This window comes from Megalops cyprinoides, chromosome 8 (genome assembly GCF_013368585.1).
Source record: "Megalops cyprinoides isolate fMegCyp1 chromosome 8, fMegCyp1.pri, whole genome shotgun sequence".
In the NCBI taxonomy this organism is placed as follows: Eukaryota; Metazoa; Chordata; class Actinopteri; order Elopiformes; family Megalopidae; genus Megalops; species Megalops cyprinoides.
Window position 1 is genome coordinate 3,966,029 of NC_050590.1, and position 22,500 is coordinate 3,988,528.

Below are 22,500 nucleotides of genomic sequence, written 5' to 3' on the forward strand. Positions count from 1 at the left end.
TACTCACAGGTGGGATGCATGAAATGCCTACAGGAGGACATCTGTGGCTGCGGCGGGGGCGGGGCCACCATGGCTGAGCTGTAAGCGTCCTGGGGGCTGGGCTGGCTGGGCCCGGGGGCGGGAGGAGGGGCGTATGCGGCGGGGCGTGACGATGCGCTGGGGCAGCACGGGTCAAAGGCCGAGGTTCCATGGAGTCCCGCGCTGCTAACCCCACCACTGCGGACTGCCCCGTTGCTGAGGTCCACAGGCAGGGTCTACAGAGGAGAGAAACTGACAGTGAACCAGCTGAAAACTCACGCAAGAGCAGCAGGAACAGGGCCGACGCTATGGGGGTGCTTAGGGGTGCATTGCACCCCCAGACGGACCTCGGTGCACCCCCAGTTGTCTCCTTATATCCCAATGTCTACATAGTATTTTTTTTTTTTTTAAGACGTTTTGTGACCCCCCCCCCCCCCCCCCCCCCCCCCCCGTGGATTGCAAGCGCACCCCTCTGTATTTTCCCTGGGCGCTAAGCCTGACTGGGAACAAACTGAAAGCACCTGCACCACATCCATCTGTGCATGCACACTCTTTGCTCAGACACCACGAGGAACTTACCCAGGTCGGGGTATTAATGTTAAGAGGTCACCAGCATTTATTCTTGCCATGCACACATAGCCATTAAACAGTTCATTTATTATATTCTGATGTTAAACCCGTTCACCATAAATTTAAAATGTCCGGTCAATTCAAACACAGTCACTGAGACTCACACTGATTTACTGAGTTATAGCCTAGAGTTTTTTTTTTTGTAATAGCTCACTTTCTTCTCGGGATGCAACTAGATGCTTGATTGATTTAATTTGTAACTGAAAACTGTGTTTTGTTATTATCATTACCGCAGGGAATTAAATTAAAGACTTAATACCGTACCGTAACAAATAATACCGTAACAAAATTAACACGTTAATATTCAGTTGCTGCAGCCCTTGATATTAGGCTAATTATCCATGGAATGAAAGGGTAGGACCCATATCTTGATGGTGCACAAAACCATAATGAGATCTAAAGGCCAAACGTCCTTGCTGAAAGTTAAGAGTTCTGAAGAATCTCAATGAGAGTTAACCCTTTTGAGTTGGGGGACTTTTGAGGGAAGCTTTTTTTTTCCCCTTCAGAAATACATGAGTAAAGCTGCAGAGGAGCTAAGAGCCTCAAATGAAAGGGCGGACTGCCAGTGTACTGAACTACCTGCTTTGCTTTGATCTTGCACTGACTGAATATTTTAACTCTGAGACGCCAGGGAAGAAAAAAAAAAAAAAAAAAACCTACACAACACAAAAAACTTGAGGGGCTTCATATACATGCGAGAAATGAAAACAATGCCTCAGCTTACTTTGTGAGATAAGTGCAGGCTGAGACAGAGAGGGGGCTTCAAAAACACTCCTGTCACTTTACAGCGGGACTGTTCCCGTTTTCAAAGCTATGCTGCTGTCCCATTTTCTCACACTTTAACACTTTGATGTATAAATCATAGAACACAACACATTCTGGCAACATGGCCTGTTTCTGCACGGCTCTGTATCGTAGCAGACAGCACCCTGTCCTTGTGGCCATTTACCGAGAGGGTAAAGTGGTTGAGCTATTCAATTAACGTGGAAATAACTTCCTTTTCAAGCTATGAAGGCCTCACTTTGTTAAATGAAAAGCATCCTGCCCCAGACACCTGTGAATTATTGAAAAGGCCCCAAACCGACCTCCAGAGACAGAGCCTCTCATTTCCATCCCAATTAAACAATGATCATTAGATTTTAAAAAAGCCCTACAGAAAAAATAACTGTTTTACACACAATTAAACAGCTTCCACAACTGGTAGATTGTGAAGTCGCACAGTTCTACTCCAGGAGAACCTTGAGGCAAATCCTTGTAATATTTTAAGGCTAAAGTTATTTGTCAAGTAATTCTTATTCGTCTTTAGTTATGACTATGTTGAATGTAATAGTATTACATCATTTCTTTTAAAACAACACTATGCCTTTGCATACTTTTGGATGAGAGTGCCCTCAATACTTCAGCATTGTAGAATCTGATGCCTATTTATTGCTATCTGTGTCTAAGCAATGAATGTACATCATACACACTTGAAATACAGATGTATCTGTTCAGCTTTGAAATCTGTTTGTGAAATAACATTTTTCAGAAACGCTGAAAGAACATGTCACTTCTATAGGCATCTCTGAATGCTTTTTGTTATTTTCAGTCTGGTTGTGATGTCTGCTGTTTTACTCGCTGAGGAAATGTGGACAAGCGAGGAGGAAAAACAGAATATCTGAAGAGGATGCTTGTGAAGGGGAAAGCCTACACCGGTGTTGTTTTCTCCAAAGAGTTAGCGTGGAGGACACAATCCGTGCTCCGCTTCTCAAATTTCTCTTCCAATCACTGAGACACCTTCACCTGCTGCTGGTATCTGTGGTCTGGAACCCTGCCATAGCAGCACATGGCTCTGTGTCGTAAGAGGTAACTCTTCCCAGCCCTCTCCCACTAGCCCTATCATAAAGAGGGGATGCCGTTGGGCTGAACGTAGAACAGACAGTGCAGACAGTGTAGCATTTTGCCCTGCTTCTCTGAGAGTTCTTATAAGCACTGCTGTTCAGAACGTGACGCAAAACTGCACGGAATGCTGGGAAATTGCACCTCCTTTCAGTCGGGATCCTGCTCGATGCTTTACACCCACATGTGCAAAAAAAAACCGTGACAGAGCCACAACATGGGCCATTATCTGCAATTCCAAACGATTGCTTTACGAAACACTGAGGTGCACTGCCACTGCATGGACGTCTCCTCATGTCTTTTTTATGTCTTAACTCCCACTTACAGGCTAGTGGAGCTGCAAATTTTGCCAGTCTTCCTCAACTTCCTCAACCATTACTGAGGAGGTAGTGAGGGCTCTCTAGTTAATAAAGACTGTCACAGCAGGCGGGCGGGGTCCTACCTGGTCGTGATACTGGCTGCTTGTGCTGCTGACCCCCCCGCAGGGGGCCGGCACTGCGGTGGGCCTCTCCAGGGGACAGCTGGGCTCTGGGAAGGAGAGGGGGGGAGGTGCAGCGGGAGGGCCATGGTGATGGTGGTGATGGAAGTGGTGTGAGTGGGGCGGGGCCTGGTGTGGGGGCGGGGCCTGCATGCAGCTGGAGTGGGCGTGGCCCAGCGGGTGGTGCCCCGGGGAAGGACCGCGACAGGGGGAGTGCTGGGGGCAGCAGGAGGGGAGGCGGGGCATGGCCGTGCTCCCGCCCTCTCCAGAGAACCCAGACGAGGCTCTTCTAGCATCATCTGATGGGACGTGCAACAGACAGAGAAAAGTCATTACACACTCCAAGATAAACATGCACATACATGAATATTAGAGGTCCTACATGTAAAGGGAAAAAAAAAAACAATTTAGAGTGAAGAGGAGTCACTCAAGACTGAACATGAAAAACCTTGCAGTATCTGATTATATCACTCCTCACAACTTTTTCCAGGGCACTGGGGGGGAATCACAGGCTATATTCAACACGCAGAGCACCACAACATGCTCCAGCAGAGGGGATCTTGGGAAATGAAGTCCACACATCAGTCAGCCTCAAGCTCTGGACTCAACACTTCCCCACAGCTCTTCTGTGAAACCTGTTACATGTCACTGCCGACTGAGCATGGCTTTGAACTCTGATACTGGGCAGCAGATTCCTGCAGCCCATCACTGAAGAGGCATTACATTACATTAATTTAGCAGACACTTGTATCAAGAGCGACTTCCAGCACAAGAGAACAGAAGTGTATCCATCACAGTTGAATGAGCAACAGTGTCAGACCAGGCTAAAAACACTCCCAGACCAGTGTGAGCATAACGCTATTCAAGCCCTACCACAAGTTAACTCGTGCTAACCTGAAACCTAGGGAGCCTAGAAACTAAGGCCATGTACACACACTACCATACAACAGTCACTAGATCACAGAATCCAAGGCACATTGCCATGTTACCTGTAAAATAAACAGCAAGTGATACAAGTAGCAGGTGTTCGGGGGTGGGGATTGAGACGGAGCCAAGATGCAGTCTGAAGAGGTGGGTCTTCACGCATGTTTGCCACATCAGGCTCATCGTCGCGGGCGCGTCGCTTACCTCCTGTGACCATCCCAGCTGTGCTACTGTGCGCCTGCTTTCCCATGGTGCTGTCCGGTGCAGGGGCGGGGCAGCTGCTGGAGGGGCCGGGGGCGTCACAGAGGGGCTCTGAGGTAGAGGCATTATTGGAGGAAGATGAGGAGGAGTGGGAGGAGCTGACAGGCTGGGGGCATGTCCTGTCAGAGGTGGTTGGCACTACTGAGAGATCTGAGGAAGGCGGAAGACAGGAAAAAAACTGATTTGTGGGTGCGCCTTTTTGGACGAGACCCTTCCTCATGCACCCCTACCCCATCCTATTCTGAGTTTGCTCTGGGACTCTGGGGGGGCATTGTCAGCCAAGGAGGAAGTGACCTCATCGGCATTCCGGAGAAAGCGTTCTGTCTGCCTCTCTTTAAGCGCAGTAATGAGCCGGTTCTTCTCAAAGAAATGCAAATGGCAGCACTCATTATATGTGGGCAGCTGTAGCTACATGCAATCGATTGTTCACGGTGTCCTCGGCGAGAGAAAATAAACTAAATGAGATTATTTGGCTTGCAAATGCAGGGGATGAAACTAGCCAGTGTGAGCTGGCAAGACTCATCATGTACCTTGGGAGTAACTCATTAATCAATTTAGGGGGAACAGCTAGGCCTTTCTCACAACTTTCCAGGCCGAGACTGTTGAGGAAATGAGGTGAGTTTCAGCACAGAGGCTCAACAGTGGTCCATAACGGGCTCTACATTCCCTTACGTCCTTATATGTCCCTGCCTCGATATCTCGCGCAGACTAACATCACAGTGAGCTTCCACGACGGTCACCGAATACGAGTTAAACAATCAGGCCAAGAGAGGTGATAACACAGAGCTTTTCAAATCCAAAGTCCAGTGGCAGTGTTTACCTATACTCTTCAGCCCAATAAAAGGAAACAAATTACAATTACTAATACTCACATGCATCTATCTTTATGTGAACTGTCATGTAAAAACAATAGTTAATTAAATTAAAGGGAAAAAACTGCTTGCATGCACCAGTTCTTATATAAATTGTTGTTTCAGAACAATATAATTAAATTAGAGGGAAAAAACACTCAGTGTGCTATGGAGTGAAGCTAATCTTGTTTTAAGATGGAGCACCCACTCATTATGGTGAATGAGTAATTAATGTGGCATCTAATATTTTTAAAACAAACACAGAGGTTAACTTGGGAGAATCTGACAGTCGTAAAACATGTTTAAATCACAATGGTTAGAGGGGCTTGCATTAAAACATTTGCGTGACAACACAGTTGTTCTGTTGGGGCTGAATATAAATCCAATTTCTTTCTATAGTGTGGACAATTTGCAACTCTGAATTACCAGTAATATTTTTCTCCCCTCCAAGCTTGCAGAGAGAGTTTTCTCTGGACCTTTATAGCTGCTGTACAAACTGAACCACGATCACTGTAGTGATCCGGAGTTGGTTCTGAAACGCTTGGTGCACCAGCGTCCTGTGTGTGCGCATCTCAGTGTTTATGTAGATTTGTTTTTCAGCAAATTGCTGTTGGTGGGTGCGTTGCTCTCCTGTCAGGGTTGTGATCTTCAACGACTATAGGCTCAGACAAGCCCTGCGCAGGAAGTGAGGACATGCGAAGAAGATCGCAAGTCCTCTTCAAATGCAACTAATTAGGAAGCAGGATGTGCCTGATCACTCTGTAACATCCTGAAGCTTTCAGAAGATGTGTGCTTTTAATTTCCTGCAGCAAAGAACATTGTGTTCTCTGAAAAATTGCACTTGCGTCACTTCACCCAAGGATTATTATATGTATTTGATTCTACTGCGACCAAGCCTCTTGACTGGTTTTTGAGCTCAGTGGTCTAATTGCATTTGGCTTTGATTTGGTTTTTCCCACGTGTGAGCGCGTTGAGTGGGACCGTGCCCACACTGTGATTGGTGTGCGTCGGTCACGTGCCGGAAAGCACGCCCTGCCAGCGGCCGTTCTCACCCTCCTCGTCCACCGTGAGGTCCACCACCTCGCCGGCGTTCTGGCGGAGCGGTTGGATCACCGTGGAAACGCGATGGCGGCCGCGTTGGTCCTGGGACCGGCTCTGAGAGCAGCTGGGGGTCCAGTGCATCCTGCCATGTCCTCCTCCAGACCGAGGCCTGAGAACACACAAAACAGCCAATCACTGAGCGGGAAAGACCACCGAGAACACACAAAGAGCCAATCACCAAGCGGCAAAGGGCCTTGACTGCAATTACATTCAGTCACTTAGTGGAGCTGCTGCTGCCCTGACTGCCTGATGGCACTGCAGTGAATGTGCAGACTCTGCACCTTTCAACATTATTGACACTAATTATACCCCACAGAGCTGCCAGATGTGTCACATGTTCTACTGATACACATCTGCCTGCTGAGACCGGAGCTATCACTGCTTTACTGCCTTTCCTTTAGACAGCACACTATTCTTGCTGCAAAAGGTTGAGCAAGTTTTTGAACAGTCATAACCTCTAGGACAAAAAACCCAAAACGTGACCCAGCAGGAATGTGTTGGGTTGCTGCGTGAGAAGTGGGGGATGGCGAAGAACGATTCCTCAGAGGCCACGCTGTTACTCGCTGCTAAACGACAGGCAACCTCCCTTATCAGGCAACAACAAACTCCCTGTTTTCAAGAAAAGATTATATGCTTGTCTGGAAGACATTTAATGAACAAGTACACTACTAGTTCCATGTTTAATGGAAAGTACAACTCCAGATTCACAGTATCATAACAGAGAGAAACAGGCTGGGACAGAGACCAGCCAGAAGGCTCCTGAGACACTAGAAATCCAGAATAAATTTCCAAGCAACCTGGACAATTCAGGCTAGTCAGGGCATTGTAGCATAGTGATAAAGAGCATGGCTCATAACCAGGAGGTTGCGGGTTCGATTACTCACTCAAACACTGCTGTTGTATAAATGGGTATTGTGTGAAGCAGTAACCTATATAAGTCTCTCTGGATAAGAGATTCTGCTAAATGAGAATCATTTATTTTAACTGTTTAATTCTGGAGTGCTTGTAAAAGTTGAACACTAAATCACTTTACAAAATATACACGCGCACAGCTTCAGACACCAGAGAAGCAGCAGCCTTGCTGGGGGAGGGCCAGGTGACAGGTAAAGAGAAACACATAGGACAGCAGTTACACAAATCACTCACATAATGGCCAATAGCCCATGAGCCGTACCTGAGGGACACAGAGGGAGAGCAGGGTAATTAAAAGATAATTTAGGGTTTGGAGAGCCAGCGATTGAACTGCTGTAACTGCTTTTCTGCTCTCAGAGTGAAAAAATAAGGGCTATTATTGTCACATAAACACAAACAAAACGAGTCTTGCCCCCCTTATCGTGCATGATCAGAATTTAAAAAAAACAATCTGCAGGAGATCAGCTGACCCACATACTGTCATACCGACACATGGAGAGTGTCTGGTCTGAAACTAATAACAGTATTAAATGTACAGTTACTAAAGGCTCAAAAGGTTGGCTTTGTAGAGAAACAGTCAGGGCAGCTCTACGCAGCTCCGATATTCTCTTTCACTCCCACAAATTTGCTTTCCTTTGCAAACTGCTGGAACAGTCGGCTGGAATGTAAACAAAACCCAGCTGACGGGAGAGGCGGGGCGCAGAGCTTTCAGAAAGACAGAGCTTCACAGAGGCCCACACATACACACACACACACACACACACACATACACACACGCGTGCACACACACACACACACACAAACACACACACACACACACACTCACACACACACACACACACGTACACACACGCGTGCACACACACACACACTCCCACACACACACACACACACACACACGCGCGCGTGCGCGTGCACACACACACACACACACACACACACACACACACACACACACATACACACACACACACACACACACACACACACACGCGCGTGCACACACACACACACACACACACACACACACACACACACACACACACACACACTCACACACACACACACACACACGTACACATACACACACGCGTGCACACACACACACACACACACACACACACACACACACACACACACACGCCAGAAGCGTGCATGTACCAGCTTAGTCCCCACTGCCAGGGCACCAGACTCACGCACCAGATACCACACTACTGTACACATGCCAATATTTGAGGTTGCCTATTCAAATGAATCAGGTCCACAAACTAAACAAACCTGACAGTAATACAAGTGTACCTGCTCATCATGAGGCTCTTGCTCGTGTCATGGTTACTGACACAGATACATCCACTCTCTGGCTTTGACCCCCACAGTAAGCATCCCGTGCCTGGTCTCTCTGTGGCAAGAGCCTGGAGGTGTTCTGTTTACACGGTGCTAGGGTTAGCGCAGCACTACGGCAGGAAGCGAGGCACCCATGTGTTTCCCACAGCACCATAACTCAGGCTGGAGATGCAGTAACAGACCTCGGCCCCTTGGGCTCCTCACCCCCTCCTTCGGAGCAGAGCTGTAACCCCTTAACCACAGACTGCATCATTAACACACCATTACAAAATCATTAACAGCCAGCTTCGCTGCCGCGGGAGGAAGGAGGCAGACGAGGAAAAACCCCACGAGACCACAGCGCGCCTTAGCATTTCTGCACATGTGCATGTGTGCGCGTATGTGTGCAAAAGTGTGTGTGTGTGTGTGTGTGCGCGCGCATATGCCTGCCTATGCGTGTGAGTACATGTGTACACGTGTACATGTGAGCATGCGTGTGAATGTTTCTCTAATGAAAAATCCTTGCTGCTGGTAAGACCCATTTAAATCTCTGGCCAATAGACCAAGCTGCATGGAGCTATGGGAAAGGTGGTGATTGGGTGGCCATCAGCAGAAGGCAGGGGCAATACTTGCAATGAGAAGCTGGCCAATGCTTCTCACAAGAAAATGAAACAGAAGGAAGAAAACTTACAATAACAACAATTTATTTTAAAAATCCACAAATAGCCAAACCAACTCAGTCTTCTGCTAATGCAGCCACACAACTGTCTTAAACAAACTTGATTAAACAAGTGAGGCTTGTTAACCAATGCCTGGCAGGCACACACAGACATTTACAAACAGACAAGTAATGACACTACTACCTGGTTAGACAATGAAACAAGCTTCGGGGGGGGGTGACAGTGGCTCAGGAGGTAGAGCAGTCGACTGGGGATTGGAAGGTCCCTGGTTTGAATCTGGCTCATCCTGGCAGAGTGTTGAAGTGTCCTTGAGCAAGACACTGAACCCCCAACAGCTCCCAGTGGCCAGTTGGTAAGCCCATATAGCAGCCTCTGCCACCGATAGGTAGATGTGAGGCATATAACTGTAAAGAGCTTTGAGTACTCAAATGAGTAGAAAAGTGCTATATAAATGCAGTCCATTTACCATTTATTGACAAATTAGCAGTTTGAACGACAGAGATCCTTAAACATTTAAACAATTAAACAATTAACAGTTCTGGGGGGCGGGTGAAAGGATCTGTTTCACATTTGGTTCTCCTTCACCACCTGACTTTCCCACCTGCCCAGGTGCTCCGCTGGGTCTGTGCGGAGTCTCACTGTGGAGACGCACCTGTGTAATTGGTCTACAGCTGGATTTCCCCGGCCGCGCAGAGGGGCGGAGCTCCCAATTACCCAGAGGCAGTGTGATTACTCTGGGAGAGCTGTTTACAGTGGAGCTCAGAGCTCAGAGGAAGAGGAGGAGGAGGAGGGTGGGGGGAGAATGGAGAAAGCTGTATTGAAAACCGGGGCAACCCAGGATATATTTGGCAGTGTGAGGGTCTGTCGTCCTGGCGTATAGTATGTTACATGCTTACAGAGCTGAGCAGATGAGAGAGTATTGGGGGGGGCGGGATGCTGCTGGGTTTGGCAGGGTCTGTGTTTACAGACTCTCTGTACACAGGGGGGTACACAAAGGGGGCCAGTGGGACGGCGCTGTGTAGCAACCGCATTCAAAACACAGTATCTACAACCGCATGACTGCAAGGGCCACACAGGGCAAGAGAAAGAGAGGAGGGTTCCATGTTTGTGCGCTTTAATTAATTACCCACAGCACCTCCTCGTCATTATTGCAGTGGATTGCATAAGTGAATCTGCATTATGCATGAGATTGAATATTGTTTCCCCATGTTACCCAACAGCACCACACAGACAGACAGGCAGGCAGGCAGACAGACAGACAAAGACAGACAGACGGACACTTTTGAAATATCCATCCAAATTAAACAAATAATTCTGAATAATTCTATATTCTTTCTGCTCTTTCTTTCAAGAGTCGTTTTGTCCTTGATGATTGGTAAGTATCCAAAAGATAACCAATCAATTCCATTAAACAAGTGATTATACAGCATCATGACAGTTTTTATTTTAATTTAAGCAAAGTACAACTGACTGACTGCCTCCCTGACTGACTGGCTCTAGTTAACTGCCCCCCCCCCCCCCCCCCCGACTGACTAGCTCTAGCTAACTGGTGCCACTGACTGGCTCTAGCTAACTGGTGCCACTGACTAGCTCTAGCTAACTGGTGCCACTGACAGGCTATAGGTAACTGGTGCCACTGACTGACTGGCTCTGGCTGAGTGCAGTGCTGTGACCCCTTTCCTCAGATTACCATCAGTGGCTACCCAGCCACCCAGTGCCCGCAGCATTGATGCCAGGCCGAGCATCTCTCCACACATGCCCGTTAGCAGGAGAAACACACTAAGCTGCCCACAAGGTTCTCACCAAACACTGGGAAGGTCGAGTGTATGACACTGCCACGCTGAGGCATTGTGTGGCAGGAGTGAACAGTCAGAGGAATAAGAGGAAGCGCTGTCTGCCTGACTGAGGCTCCGAGGGTAAAAGAATGCAGATACTCCCCATCACGGCCCGCACCCGATGATTAGCCTGGTATGATTTCTGAGAATTCTCTCTGCAGACATCAAACATTTGCAGCCTGAATGATGTGTGAGTGCAGACAGCTTCTCAGTGGAGTTGGGGGGGGGGGCAACATGTTTCAACGAATCCTTGAGAATTCACCCAATGGAAGCAGCCAGACAGGACTTCAGGACTGCAGGACTGTTGATTTTTTGCTGTTGTTGTTGTTGTGCAGTAATGAGCAGTTTAACAGAGCAGCAATGCTGCAGCTTTCTCCATACGCAAGACGACCGAGTGACTTTTTACGCTCAACTCACAAGGCTTTTAGAGTGTCTTTTCTCAAAAAAAAATAAACCTTTCAACTTGGGACATAAAAGTGCACATCCTCACTGTCACGTTAAAAAAAAAACAGTCTCTATCTCACCAAGTCTGTCTCTCTCTCTCTCTCTCTTTCTCTCTGCCACTTGTAAACAAAGGATCTTTCAGCGGAAAAAGGCCCCATAGCTCATCCCGGTGACCTCTGACCCTTGCCCCTCCTCCCCTTCTCGCTGCATCTTGGTAAAGGTCAGCGACAGCCTGGGCCTGCATTCCCAAGCAGGCAGGGGCACCTCTGAGAGACCTGAAGCTCCGCCCACCCCACAAACACAGACTGGCCAAGCAGAGACAGGGCCTTCATGTAACCCGACCCACTGCCCCCTACTAATGTCTCAACAGAACTCCCCTTTTTTAAAAAAAATCTTGCATTTTTCGACAATTCTGAATGTTTCACCTAGCAGCTCTTTTCAAGAGGACGGCCTACTTTACTTGTTTTCTAGCTGTTTCTATTATAAGTGTTTTTTAACCCAGGCAATTCAAAGATCAGGCAAAGGAAATAATATGGACTTTAACCTGCACGTTTAAAAACTGTACTGTACGGTACTGTAACTATAATGATCTCGACTTCTAATTTGATCTGCAGCTCCCCATGGTATCTCCAGATACAGTCGAGTAATGAGATTTGGATAATAAGGCCTTTTAATTGAACTGAATCAAATTTCCATTGAATTTCATTATTCTCAGTGATGTGCACATTGTCCTCGGCAAAACATGAGCTGCTCAAACTAAGCAGGAAATGGCATTCAAATCTGCTGATCTGCATCAGAAAATATGCAGATCAGGTTTTTGCAACACTATGGAGTTATTAAATCAGAACAGCCATCCAGCCAAAACAACTGATGAAAACAACCCCCCAAAGTATATCACGATATCAAGATCTCAAAATTGTATGCCTTCTCTGTGCAATGGGGGAGCAGACAAAGGCAGAGAGAGACAGAGAGGAAGAGAGAGAGAGAGAGAGAGAGAGAGAGAGGGAGAGAGGGAGAGAGGGAGAGAGGGAGAGAGTGAGAGAGAGAGAGAGAGAGAGGAAGGGTAAGAGAAAAAGAGACAGAATCTGAGAGAGAGGGAAAGAGAAAGTAAGAGAGAAATGATGAATGTGAGAGAGACAGAGAGAGAGGGAAAGAGAAAGTGACAGAAAAAGGACAGATGCACCACAACACTGTCAGTTTCCATTTTCAGCAGCTCTCTCATCCTGCATCTCCCCCTATGGGAGGCCTCATCAGCCTGCCTATAGTTTCCCCCCCTCACTCAATCACTCACTCACTCCATCACTCTGTAACTCACTCACTCACTCAATCACTCACTCACTCCATCACTCTGTAACTCACTCACTCAATCACTCCATCACTCTGTAACTCATTCACTCACTCCCACACTCCCACACTCCCACACTCACATACTCACACACTCACCATGGCCAACCTCCAATCCCCCAGCCACTAACCCAACCAGGAAGCTCCCCTATCTCCTCTGCATTACAAACACTGGGGTGAGTCATGTCAGAGACAGGCAGCTACTGCATGCAACACTGCCATCTGACCTCATGTTTGCAGCTGACCATGATCAAACCATGGGAAAACTTACTGATTATATGAAAAAAATGATTATATGGAATCCTGCCTGTCACACAACCACTGATCATCTGCTTCCAAACAATGTATATATTTCCTCTCCAGAGGATTGCTTCTCCCTGACAGGATCAGGTCTTGCAGAACTTTAAACCCTGCCTCCTGGGCTGAAGCCTGCATGTGAAAACATGAGCTCTTTACCTCCGCTGCGATGCCAGTCGGAGATTCGGCATGATATGAACCAAAACACCAGTAAGTAAAAACTAAAATCTGTGCTAAACATCCAAATTAAGCATGTTGTTAAATTAAACTACAGGCACAAGAGTTCAGACTTTTAATCCATTATTCCGATTTTTCTTTGGAAAACACAGTTGAAGAAACTGTTCAAACCAATGACATGTCAGAAACAAATGCACGCCCCCATACACGTGCCCCGTTGTCCCTCTTCACTGCCACTACAGTAAATGGTAGCAATGCTTCTGGGAGCTTCCTCTATTCTCAGGCTCTGTACCAGTGGGGTCAGCAGTGGGATTACATAGCCATAGACACGCTGGCCTGAGTGCAGCGGTACTGAGCAAAGCCATGGCATACTACAGTCTCTGAGAGCACCAGCATGAGCACATTACATTACTGTCATCTAGCAGACACTCTTATCCAGAGCATCTCACATAGTTTACAATTTTTACATGTTACCCATTTACATTTAGTTGCCCATACATCATACGGGCGGCAGTGCAGCATAGTGGTTAAGGAGCAGGACTCGTAACCGAAAGGTTGCTGGTTCGATCCCCGCTGGGACACTGCTGCTGTACCCTTGGGCAAGGTACTTAACCCTTTTTTTTTTGGATAAAAGCATCTGCCAAATGAATAAATGTAAATGTAAATATTCTACTGAGGCAGCTCCAGGTTCAGTACCTTGCCCAATAAGTATGATGGCAGTGCCCCATCGGGGAATAGAACAAGCAACCTTCAGGTTAAAAGCCCTGCTCCTTACCACCACACTGCACTGCTACCCGACAGTTTGACACAACCATGGGCCTGCTCACTACTGGTAAATATGTATGTTGGTGTGGCACCTCAAAAAAAAAAAAAAAAACACAGACCAGACACCACTGAAATCTACAGATGAACCGAAGACTGGGGGCTGGGAAAGGCACCTGTCAGCCGCTGACCTGTGAAGTCACTGATAAACTGCTACATCGCGGATTTAGAAAAAGAAAAAAAAAAAAGAAAGAAATGGTTTTGTAAATGACGAATGATGACATGCTTCACAAAGACGAAGCGATGGAAGTGGGCAGGCAAAGTGACTTTGCTAGCAGGAGCGAACTTGCCAGGCTATTTCTGGAAGCAATGAACAGAGTTATAGAGTCAAGCTGATGGGAATGGTTTCGAGAACCATGTGCCAAGGCACCTCAATAACTATCAAGGCCAGGGGTGGGGGTGGGGGTTGGTGCGGGGGGCTCTGAAAGAAAATCAGAACCAGTGAGAGAAGACGCAGAGCTACACTGGAATTACACAGTTACAAAAAAAAAAAAAAAAAATCCACCCACCCTCCCCACGTCACTCTGCCGAGTCTGTGGCCGGCTTCTCTAGCTGAGCAGGAAGTCATTATGGTCACAGCGGGCCTCAGACTGACCTCTGAGACATTCGTCACCTTCACATCAGAAACACCGCACTCCGCAGAGATGCAGTCAGACAGACCCACGCTGCCCTAAGTGAGCCTGTGTGGGGAAAAAACCCTCCTGCCTGCTACCCAGAAAATCAGGCGGCCATGTCACAGTACGACGACATAACCTGTGTTTAATATGCAAAAACAAGCAGGCAGAGAAACATGCACTTAAGTTCTGTCTGTGTTTGTGCATGTGTGTGTTTGTAAGTGTGTGCGTGTGTGCATGTGTGTGTGTGTGTGTATGTGTGTGTGTTGGGGCATCTTCAATGGGACCCGTTTTGCCTGGCAAGGGAGGCGGAGCGACAATTTTTCAATGGACTGGAAGAAAAAAGAAACATATCCTGTCCAGAACAGCGTGGGACTTTCCCGCGATGCGGCTATAATGGCAGCTGTGATGGCGGAGAGTAGCTGTGCACTCATCACGCAACACCCCAGGTTCCACTCAAATGCAGAGAAACAGCTCTTTCCAGACCAGTCACTAAGCAGCTCTTTCCAGACCAGTCACTAAGCAGCTCTTTCCAGACCAGTCACTAAGCAGCTCTTTCCAGACCAGTCACTAAGCAGCTCTGTCCAGACCAGTCACTAAGCAGCTCTGTCCAGACCAGTCACTAAGCAGCTCTTCCATAAGGTTGAGCGTTTTCAGCACACCTTCAACACATTTACTGGAGATAAACAAATATTCTCCAGTGCCCACAGATTCTGGTTACAGTGATCTGAGTAAGCATGTGTTGCAATGCACCACAGCTGCCTGGCACAGGTATGCCATGATGGCTGATACAGCGACACGCTGATTCCAGTCTAAGTTCTAGCTGAAACAGACTTTTTTCAAGGCAAAAGATGAGAATGCAGAGTTGCTTTGAGATGCCTGTCATGCCACTCATCTAGGCAAATCTTAACAAGAGACTGAACATTTTACAAACTGTTGAGGAATGAGACAACCCAAGCTTTGCACTCATTAGGTCTAAAGTTCTGAGGTCCAAAACATAGTGCTCCAGATGTGTCGTGGTCCAGCAGGACTGTGACAACCTCTGTTCCAGCACTAGCAAGTGTGCTTAAATTGGGTTAAATATGGCATAAATATGACATAATCGACTCAAAACATTTCCATGCAAGACAAATGTTCCCAACTGCAGCCCTACTTGAAATCACATGACCAAAATTGGCGGAGACACTCAGACGGCAAGGTACTGACCTGTAGGCATCTCCCACGGTTACGATCTCCACCTCACTGTCGGTGGACGTGACGTTGATCTCCTCACTGGCTTGGATCGGGGGTGCTGGCGTCGCATCGATAACGACCACATCTTCATCCAGGCCACCTGAAGGTAAGGAGTGACAGCATGCACGTACATCAGTCAGGCTCCCCTTCCAGGAGAACGCCACACACTTCAGTGTATCTCAGCACGTGTGAGACAGTGTATAGCAGGGGGAATGAGAGCAATTCAATGCCTGTGAGCATCAATTTACCCAATGAACTGTAATAATGAACAGGCCTAAGACAAAAGAAGCCTCTGTTCACCTAACTGACGTGGAAATTTCCCGTCTGCCATTCATGGGGTATGTTAAATTTAAAGGATGCTAGATTAATTGCTCTACAAAATATTCCCACTTTCACAGTCCTGTGCTCCACTGAGTTATCACTTGTGCATTGATGAGGATGATGAGGAGCCCCCTTTTATGTAACTTTCTGTAAACACTCCTGCTTTCTGTCAACCCACATATATCTCCATTTATTCACATACCCACATCTGAACCACTCTTCTTGTCTGACCTCTTCAGCAGCTGCTCATATGTAAATTGTCTATACATAAATCCTAAGCAGCATGCTTTTTTCTTTCGCTGTGACTGAATAGATAGCCAATTAATTGCACCCTGGGGAGATAAATATATTCCCCCGAAAGAGTCTGTGCTGTAATTCTCCAAGGCTATGAAGGCCTGGAGCCATCCTTGGGTCATCGTTAGATACGTTAGACAGAAGGAGGAGGGAATCTCAGGGAATAAATGGGCTCCAGAGGAGTCAGTGAGGTGGACTCATGGTCCACACCTCTGTACTCTATACTGCTTCTACCTGTCTCCATATGCATATGTTCAAATAAACCTTGGTTGCACTTGCTGATTGAAGTTCTGTCTGTCTGGTTCCTGACGTTCCGCAATGGAACACAATGGACCACGTTACACCACCACAGCCAGTGACACACACGCATCATGTCTTAGAAGTTCAATCACTCAGGAAAGGAATAACACAGCTACAAAATTAAGCTGTAAGTATTGGCCAGCTTCCATTATTTTAACTAACTGTAAGCTTTCATTTAACCTCTCCCTCCCTCTCCCCCCCCCCCCCCCCCCCCCCTTCCTTCCCTACTCTATTTTTTCTCTCCATCTCTCAGACACCCAGATTAGCTAGACCACTGTCCCAAACATTGCCAAAATCCTCCGTATTCAATGGCGGAATTGGTGTCAGTGTGGTGACACATTTGATGAAGACTATGTGCACTGGGTCTTAGCAGTATATAGGTCAGGTAGCGCTGAGCACATTACACAAGTCGCAGGAAGAGGGTTTCCGCAACCTCTCTTAAACTTTCCTCTGATTGGTCCCTTGCACTTCCTCTGGAGACCGGCTGAGAGCTGGCATTAAGGCGTCACAACCAAGTTTAGCTATGCTGCGATGAAGACACATGTTGTCAAGCCAACTGCAGGAGAGAGCAAGAAGGGAGGGGGAATGGGGGAATTCCAGCAATGGCACCCTGGGTTTCACTGTGCTTGTTATACGCAAGCATTTCCTCAGAGCAGGTGATTTGCCTTTGGAATAATCTGTTTGCAATCTTTAAAAAGATGAAACACTACATTAAAAACCGAAGTTATTTGTATTAGGTGTGTAAATTGAATTTGTTACCATGACATCACCGGTAAATCATTTTAATATTCATTCTGGGTTATAAATAGACTGTAAAATAGTTAATAATACATGCATATATTTTGTTTGTTACCTCAAAACCACTATAAAAATACCGTGGAATGAGTGGGGATTGAATGTGTGCTTGTGTATACAAGAGAGAGTGGGACTGAATCAGAGTGAGCAAGTGTGTGTGTGTGTGTGTGTGTGTGTGTGTGAGAGTGAGTGAGTGAGTGTGTGTGAGAGTGAGTGAGTGAGTGAGTGAGTGAGTGAGTAAGCGAGCATACATGTGTAAATGAGTGGGTGAATGAACCAGTGTGAGGGTGAGTACATGTGTATGAATGAGTGAGTGGGTGAATGAGCCAATGTGCAAAGCTAGCACACTGTCGCATTGCTCCACACCCAAAAACACACTTCCTCTCTGCAAGCACAGTCCAGAATGGGGCTCTCTACCTAACTTCTAGATTTCACACATCGTGCTATACCATAGAGGGACATCCATAAAAAAATGTATTCAGTAGCATGAGCAGCAGTGTTCCCCTTTCAGAGCTATATTTTGCTGTTAGTTTACTGGGGGGAGGTGAAAGTTTATTTCTTTTATGGTTTGAGGGTGTGTGCTTGCTTGCTAGCCTTATAGCTTAAATAAACACCTGTCCAAAGACTGATTAAAGTCTCTCCTCTCTCCCTGTCCAGTCCTTCCCAAGCACCAAACAGTGTATGCCACAATAGTATACTAATTTGTATTTTATGAATATTTTAATTAATCCCATTTTGTCGTTTTTTTCCCATATTTGGGAAAACAGAATTCAAACCCTGATGGATTTATGACAGCATTTCCATGGGAATGATATGCTATAAGTGGGAACTAAATACAATAATGCCATTCACTTCCATTTTCGAGTTCTAGAATTTATCCCTGTGATTAGCAAGGGATTATTGCACTTAGTCTAGAGTGGACATTATGCGCTGCACGTTGAAGAAAAAAAAAAAATTAAACACTAAAAATAAAACAAACCCCCTTCAAGCACGGGGCAGCCTCTCTAAAGCAGGGTTTTAACAGAGATCAGGCTGCTACAGAGATATAACTACAGTTGCAGCGAAACTACTCGTTAGGAATTTATATCAGTCCAATACCCCTCCTTAACTACTCGTATTCGGTATCGGCATCGTCATTTTATTTTCTCGACTACGGGTACAAATGCCTAAGGATGACGTACTAACTTAGCACTGGTTATTTTTCAACAGTTGTTAATTTGCCTAAATTCCATAGCCAGCAAACGTCAATCTGAAATCATGTCTGCTGTTTGTAAGTTTTTTGAACGTGAAAATGAAGACACCAAAACCGCTAATTGCAATCTGTGTGATGGGAAAATTTCGAGGGGAGATACAAAGTCTTAAGATTTTAACACAAGCAGTTTGATTAAACATCTCAATAGTCGCCATCCAGAGTAGCATAAGACGTTCGTTGGCATGAATGTTGATGCGAAGCATAATGCTGTTCATTAGACCCGTGTTTCCCAACCCTGCTCCTGGAGGCACACTGTCCTGCATATCTTCTATGTATCCTTCCTGCTTGACTAAATCAGGTGTGCTCAGCTAATCAAAAGTGCCACTGATGAGTTCAGTCAGGTAGGTAGAGCAGGGATAGATAGAAGATATGCAGGACGGTGTGCCTTCAGGAGCAGGGTTGGGAAACGCTGCATTAGACTATTGCTTTGATATTAAAACAGTAATTAGATTTATTTTTACTGATTAGACAAGATGAAAAAAACACGTACTGTCACTACGAACACGTAGGAGATGCACAAGGACCACAGCCTCTACATTTTTTTTATGAAATACTTCGAAGAGCAGTCAAGAAGCGATGTGCACAAGTGCAACAGTTTAAGTGCTGACCCTGTCTTGCTGAACCAAACATCCCGAGGTCGCACAACGCACTGCGATACTGCGATTCCCTGGCTTCCGCTGCACGTGTGCAGAGCGAACGGCTTTGTAGCGCTGTTTCACGTGCGGTAGACAAGAGAAGCAGCAGTGAGAGCCGAGATGCAGCTCTTCGTCAAAGAGAATCTGCCACTTATATGTGCATAACGACACCTGTGTGGCTCAGTGTTAAGGAGCACTGCTAACAACCGAAAGGCTGCTGGTTCGAGCCAGGGCACTTCTGTTGTACCCTTGGCCATGATACTTAACCCACAACTGCCTCTGTAAATATCCAGCGGTTTACGTGGATAAAATAGTCACCCGTGGAAAAACATTTTTGATAAACATGTCTGCTAAATATAAAGTAATAATGAATATAGTAAAGCATATTCTACTCGTGCTACATATTTATTGCAGCTTAACTAATGCAAGATGTGTTAGCCTACTGCCTCACTAGTATTAGATCACAAAATAATTTGAATTCATAATGGTATGGCTGTCTAAGCTACACTATATGGACAAAAGTATTTGGATGCCTGACCATTACACCAACAGGGACATTGCATTCAAATACATATACTTTAATATGGAGTTGGTCCCTCTTTTGCAGCTATAACAGCTTCCACTCTTCTTGGAAGGCTTTCCACAAGATTTTGGAGTGTTTCTGTGGGAATTTGTGCCCATTCATTCTGTAGAGCATTTATGAGGTCAGGCACTGATGTTGGACGAGAAGGCCTGACTCGCAATCTCCGTTCCAGTTCATCCCAAAGGTGCTTGATGGGGTTGAGGTCAGGGCTCTGTGCGGGCCAGTCAAGTTCTTCCACATCAAACTCATCAAACCATGTCTTTATAGTCCTTGCTTTGTGCACTGGGGCACAGTCATGTTGGGATAGAAAAGGGCCTTCCCCAAACTGTTGCCACAAAGTTGGAAGCATAGCATTGTCCAAAATGTCTGGGTATGCTGAAGCATTAAGATTGCTCTTCACTGGAGATAAGGGGCCTAGCCCAAACCCTGAAAAACAGGTGTGGCCAAATACTTTTTTCCATATAGTGTATGATGGAAGCTTTCTATTTGTCCTGAGCACTTGCTAGATAATCCATCTTTAATACTAGGTGTAGATGTATTTCAATGTACTGGATCCCGAAAATTAGTTCAGAAAATAATTCAAATTCACTATAAATGTTATAGTGGTGTCAAAGTTGTTGTGGGTCTTCTTAATTATATCTGTCTTGCATTCTACATAACCTTTATTTACTCTTCACAAGATATTTAGGACTACATGTAGGCCTAAGTATTTTGAAAATGCAGGCCTAGCTAGACTTGTTAGACCAGCTACTGCTACATGCTAAAACAATTTGGACAATATTTTACCCTTATCAAAAGTATTTTTTTATTTCATTCTGTTTTATTAAATAGGACATTAAGGTCTCATCAAATGTTTTATGGATCTGAATAAAAGAAGCCTGATGACATTAACGAACGTACTCACATCAGTACTTTGTATCGGCTCGTACAATCAGTGAAGTAGTCAGTATCGGTATCGACTTTCAAAAAACAGTAGCAGTGCACCACTGGACAAAACTAGAGCTGAATTCATATGAAATAAGTGAAGCTTTCTGTCTTACTGTTGAAACAGGTGTGCCTTTGTGCTTCCTGACATTTAGTATATCTGCAACTAAAGGAAACACTCCAGTAATTTTTCAGCATTAAATCAACTGCAGAGTACCTTGGTTTAACTGGCAAAATTAAAAATGGTGCCATTCTTTGTAAAAAAAACTATTTTTAAAAAGTGGCTGTTTTTGAACTAGCCTCTTTTAATTTTTCCACAAAGTCATGAGAGAGGATGGATGAATGAATGGCCCAACAGATCACCTCTGCCTACTGATGTTCATTTATGTTTAGAGTTTCTAACATTTGCTCATTTCATTATGAAAATCCTAAGCAATAAGGTATACAAGTGACTGAGTTCATAACAGAATGACCCAGCTGATCCACACACACACAAACATGCACTCAACTTTTCTTTGAAATTTTCTGTTGTGTATTTTCACTGTGAAAAGCCTTTTTGTAAAACCTTGAGAGACGAATTCCTTCCATTGGTGGTTGAGCAGATCTTTTGTAGATAAAGGGCAAGACTCCAGGAGATACTGGAGCAGCCCACTAATGAGGCTGCGTCTTTTCCACCTACCCATTTCCCAAGAAAAAGACACAGAGCCAGCCCATCTTCCCCTCTCCCACACTCCCATTCACATGTTAACACACATTCACTCACTCACTCACTCAGCTGCTCACTCACTCACACACACTTGCAAACACACACACACATTATATCTCTCTGCAGTCACTGCATATCTGAGTGGAGTGGACGCCGAATACAAGAACACTAGGATAATGAGGCTTTCAAAAGCAAAGACAATGCGCACTCCCAAACGAGCCGAACTCGTCACCTCCCATCCTGTCCCCAGCTGCTCAAACTGCGTTCAGCAGGTGTGTGACATATTTCTCCATAGCGATGTGGTGATGTATGCAACGCAGAGGCTGAAGCTGCATGCTTCTCCATGCCCTCAAGCTCTGCTGCGCAGGGCTCGGGGTGCAGGGCTCGCTCGAGCGCCTCTTTCCTTTCCCCCGGCTCAACTGTGAGACAGCAGCAAGCGTTCGCACTTTCAACTGCTTCACAAAGGCAAAGCGCATCCTCAAAGGAACGCTCTCCAACTGTGCAAGGAGAAGGCAACACAGGAGAAGGACAAACCAAGAGAGGCTTGACTTGCAAACATTAGGAGCTGTTTATTCAGCATATAGACCCAAGTAAAGCATCACGTATTATATCAAAAATGATGTACAGGCCTGCTGTTTTAGTGTGTCACTGACTTAAACAGACTAGTGTTAAAACAGCGGCTTAAGCAGTCATTTCTTCCAAAATTGCAGTAGTAACAGAAAGGCAGGTCTGCTGTGGGCTGGGTTGGGTCTCTGAGGGGCTTCTCTGTTGGGAGGATGGGGGGGACAGGCTGTGGGCAGAGTCAAGGCACAGGGCCAGGGAGAGGGAGCTACCTTAAGTAACTCTGCTCTGTGTTTTTATACTCGCT

General features: G+C 46.0%; 1 protein-coding gene across 1 annotated transcript in view; it reads right to left on the reverse strand.

Annotated features, from left to right (window-relative positions):
• LOC118781853 (E3 ubiquitin-protein ligase Arkadia-like) overlaps nucleotides 1-22,500 on the reverse strand; it is a 40,515-nt gene that overhangs the window by 7,401 nt on the left and 10,614 nt on the right. Inside the window, exons 3-7 of the mRNA XM_036534969.1 lie at nucleotides 15,796-15,922; nucleotides 6,093-6,250; nucleotides 4,133-4,339; nucleotides 2,969-3,303; nucleotides 8-254 (exon numbers count right to left, since the gene is read on the reverse strand). Of these exons, the coding sequence (XP_036390862.1) occupies nucleotides 8-254; nucleotides 2,969-3,303; nucleotides 4,133-4,339; nucleotides 6,093-6,250; nucleotides 15,796-15,922 (1,074 nt within the window). The remainder of the gene's footprint in view (nucleotides 1-7; nucleotides 255-2,968; nucleotides 3,304-4,132; nucleotides 4,340-6,092; nucleotides 6,251-15,795; nucleotides 15,923-22,500) is intronic.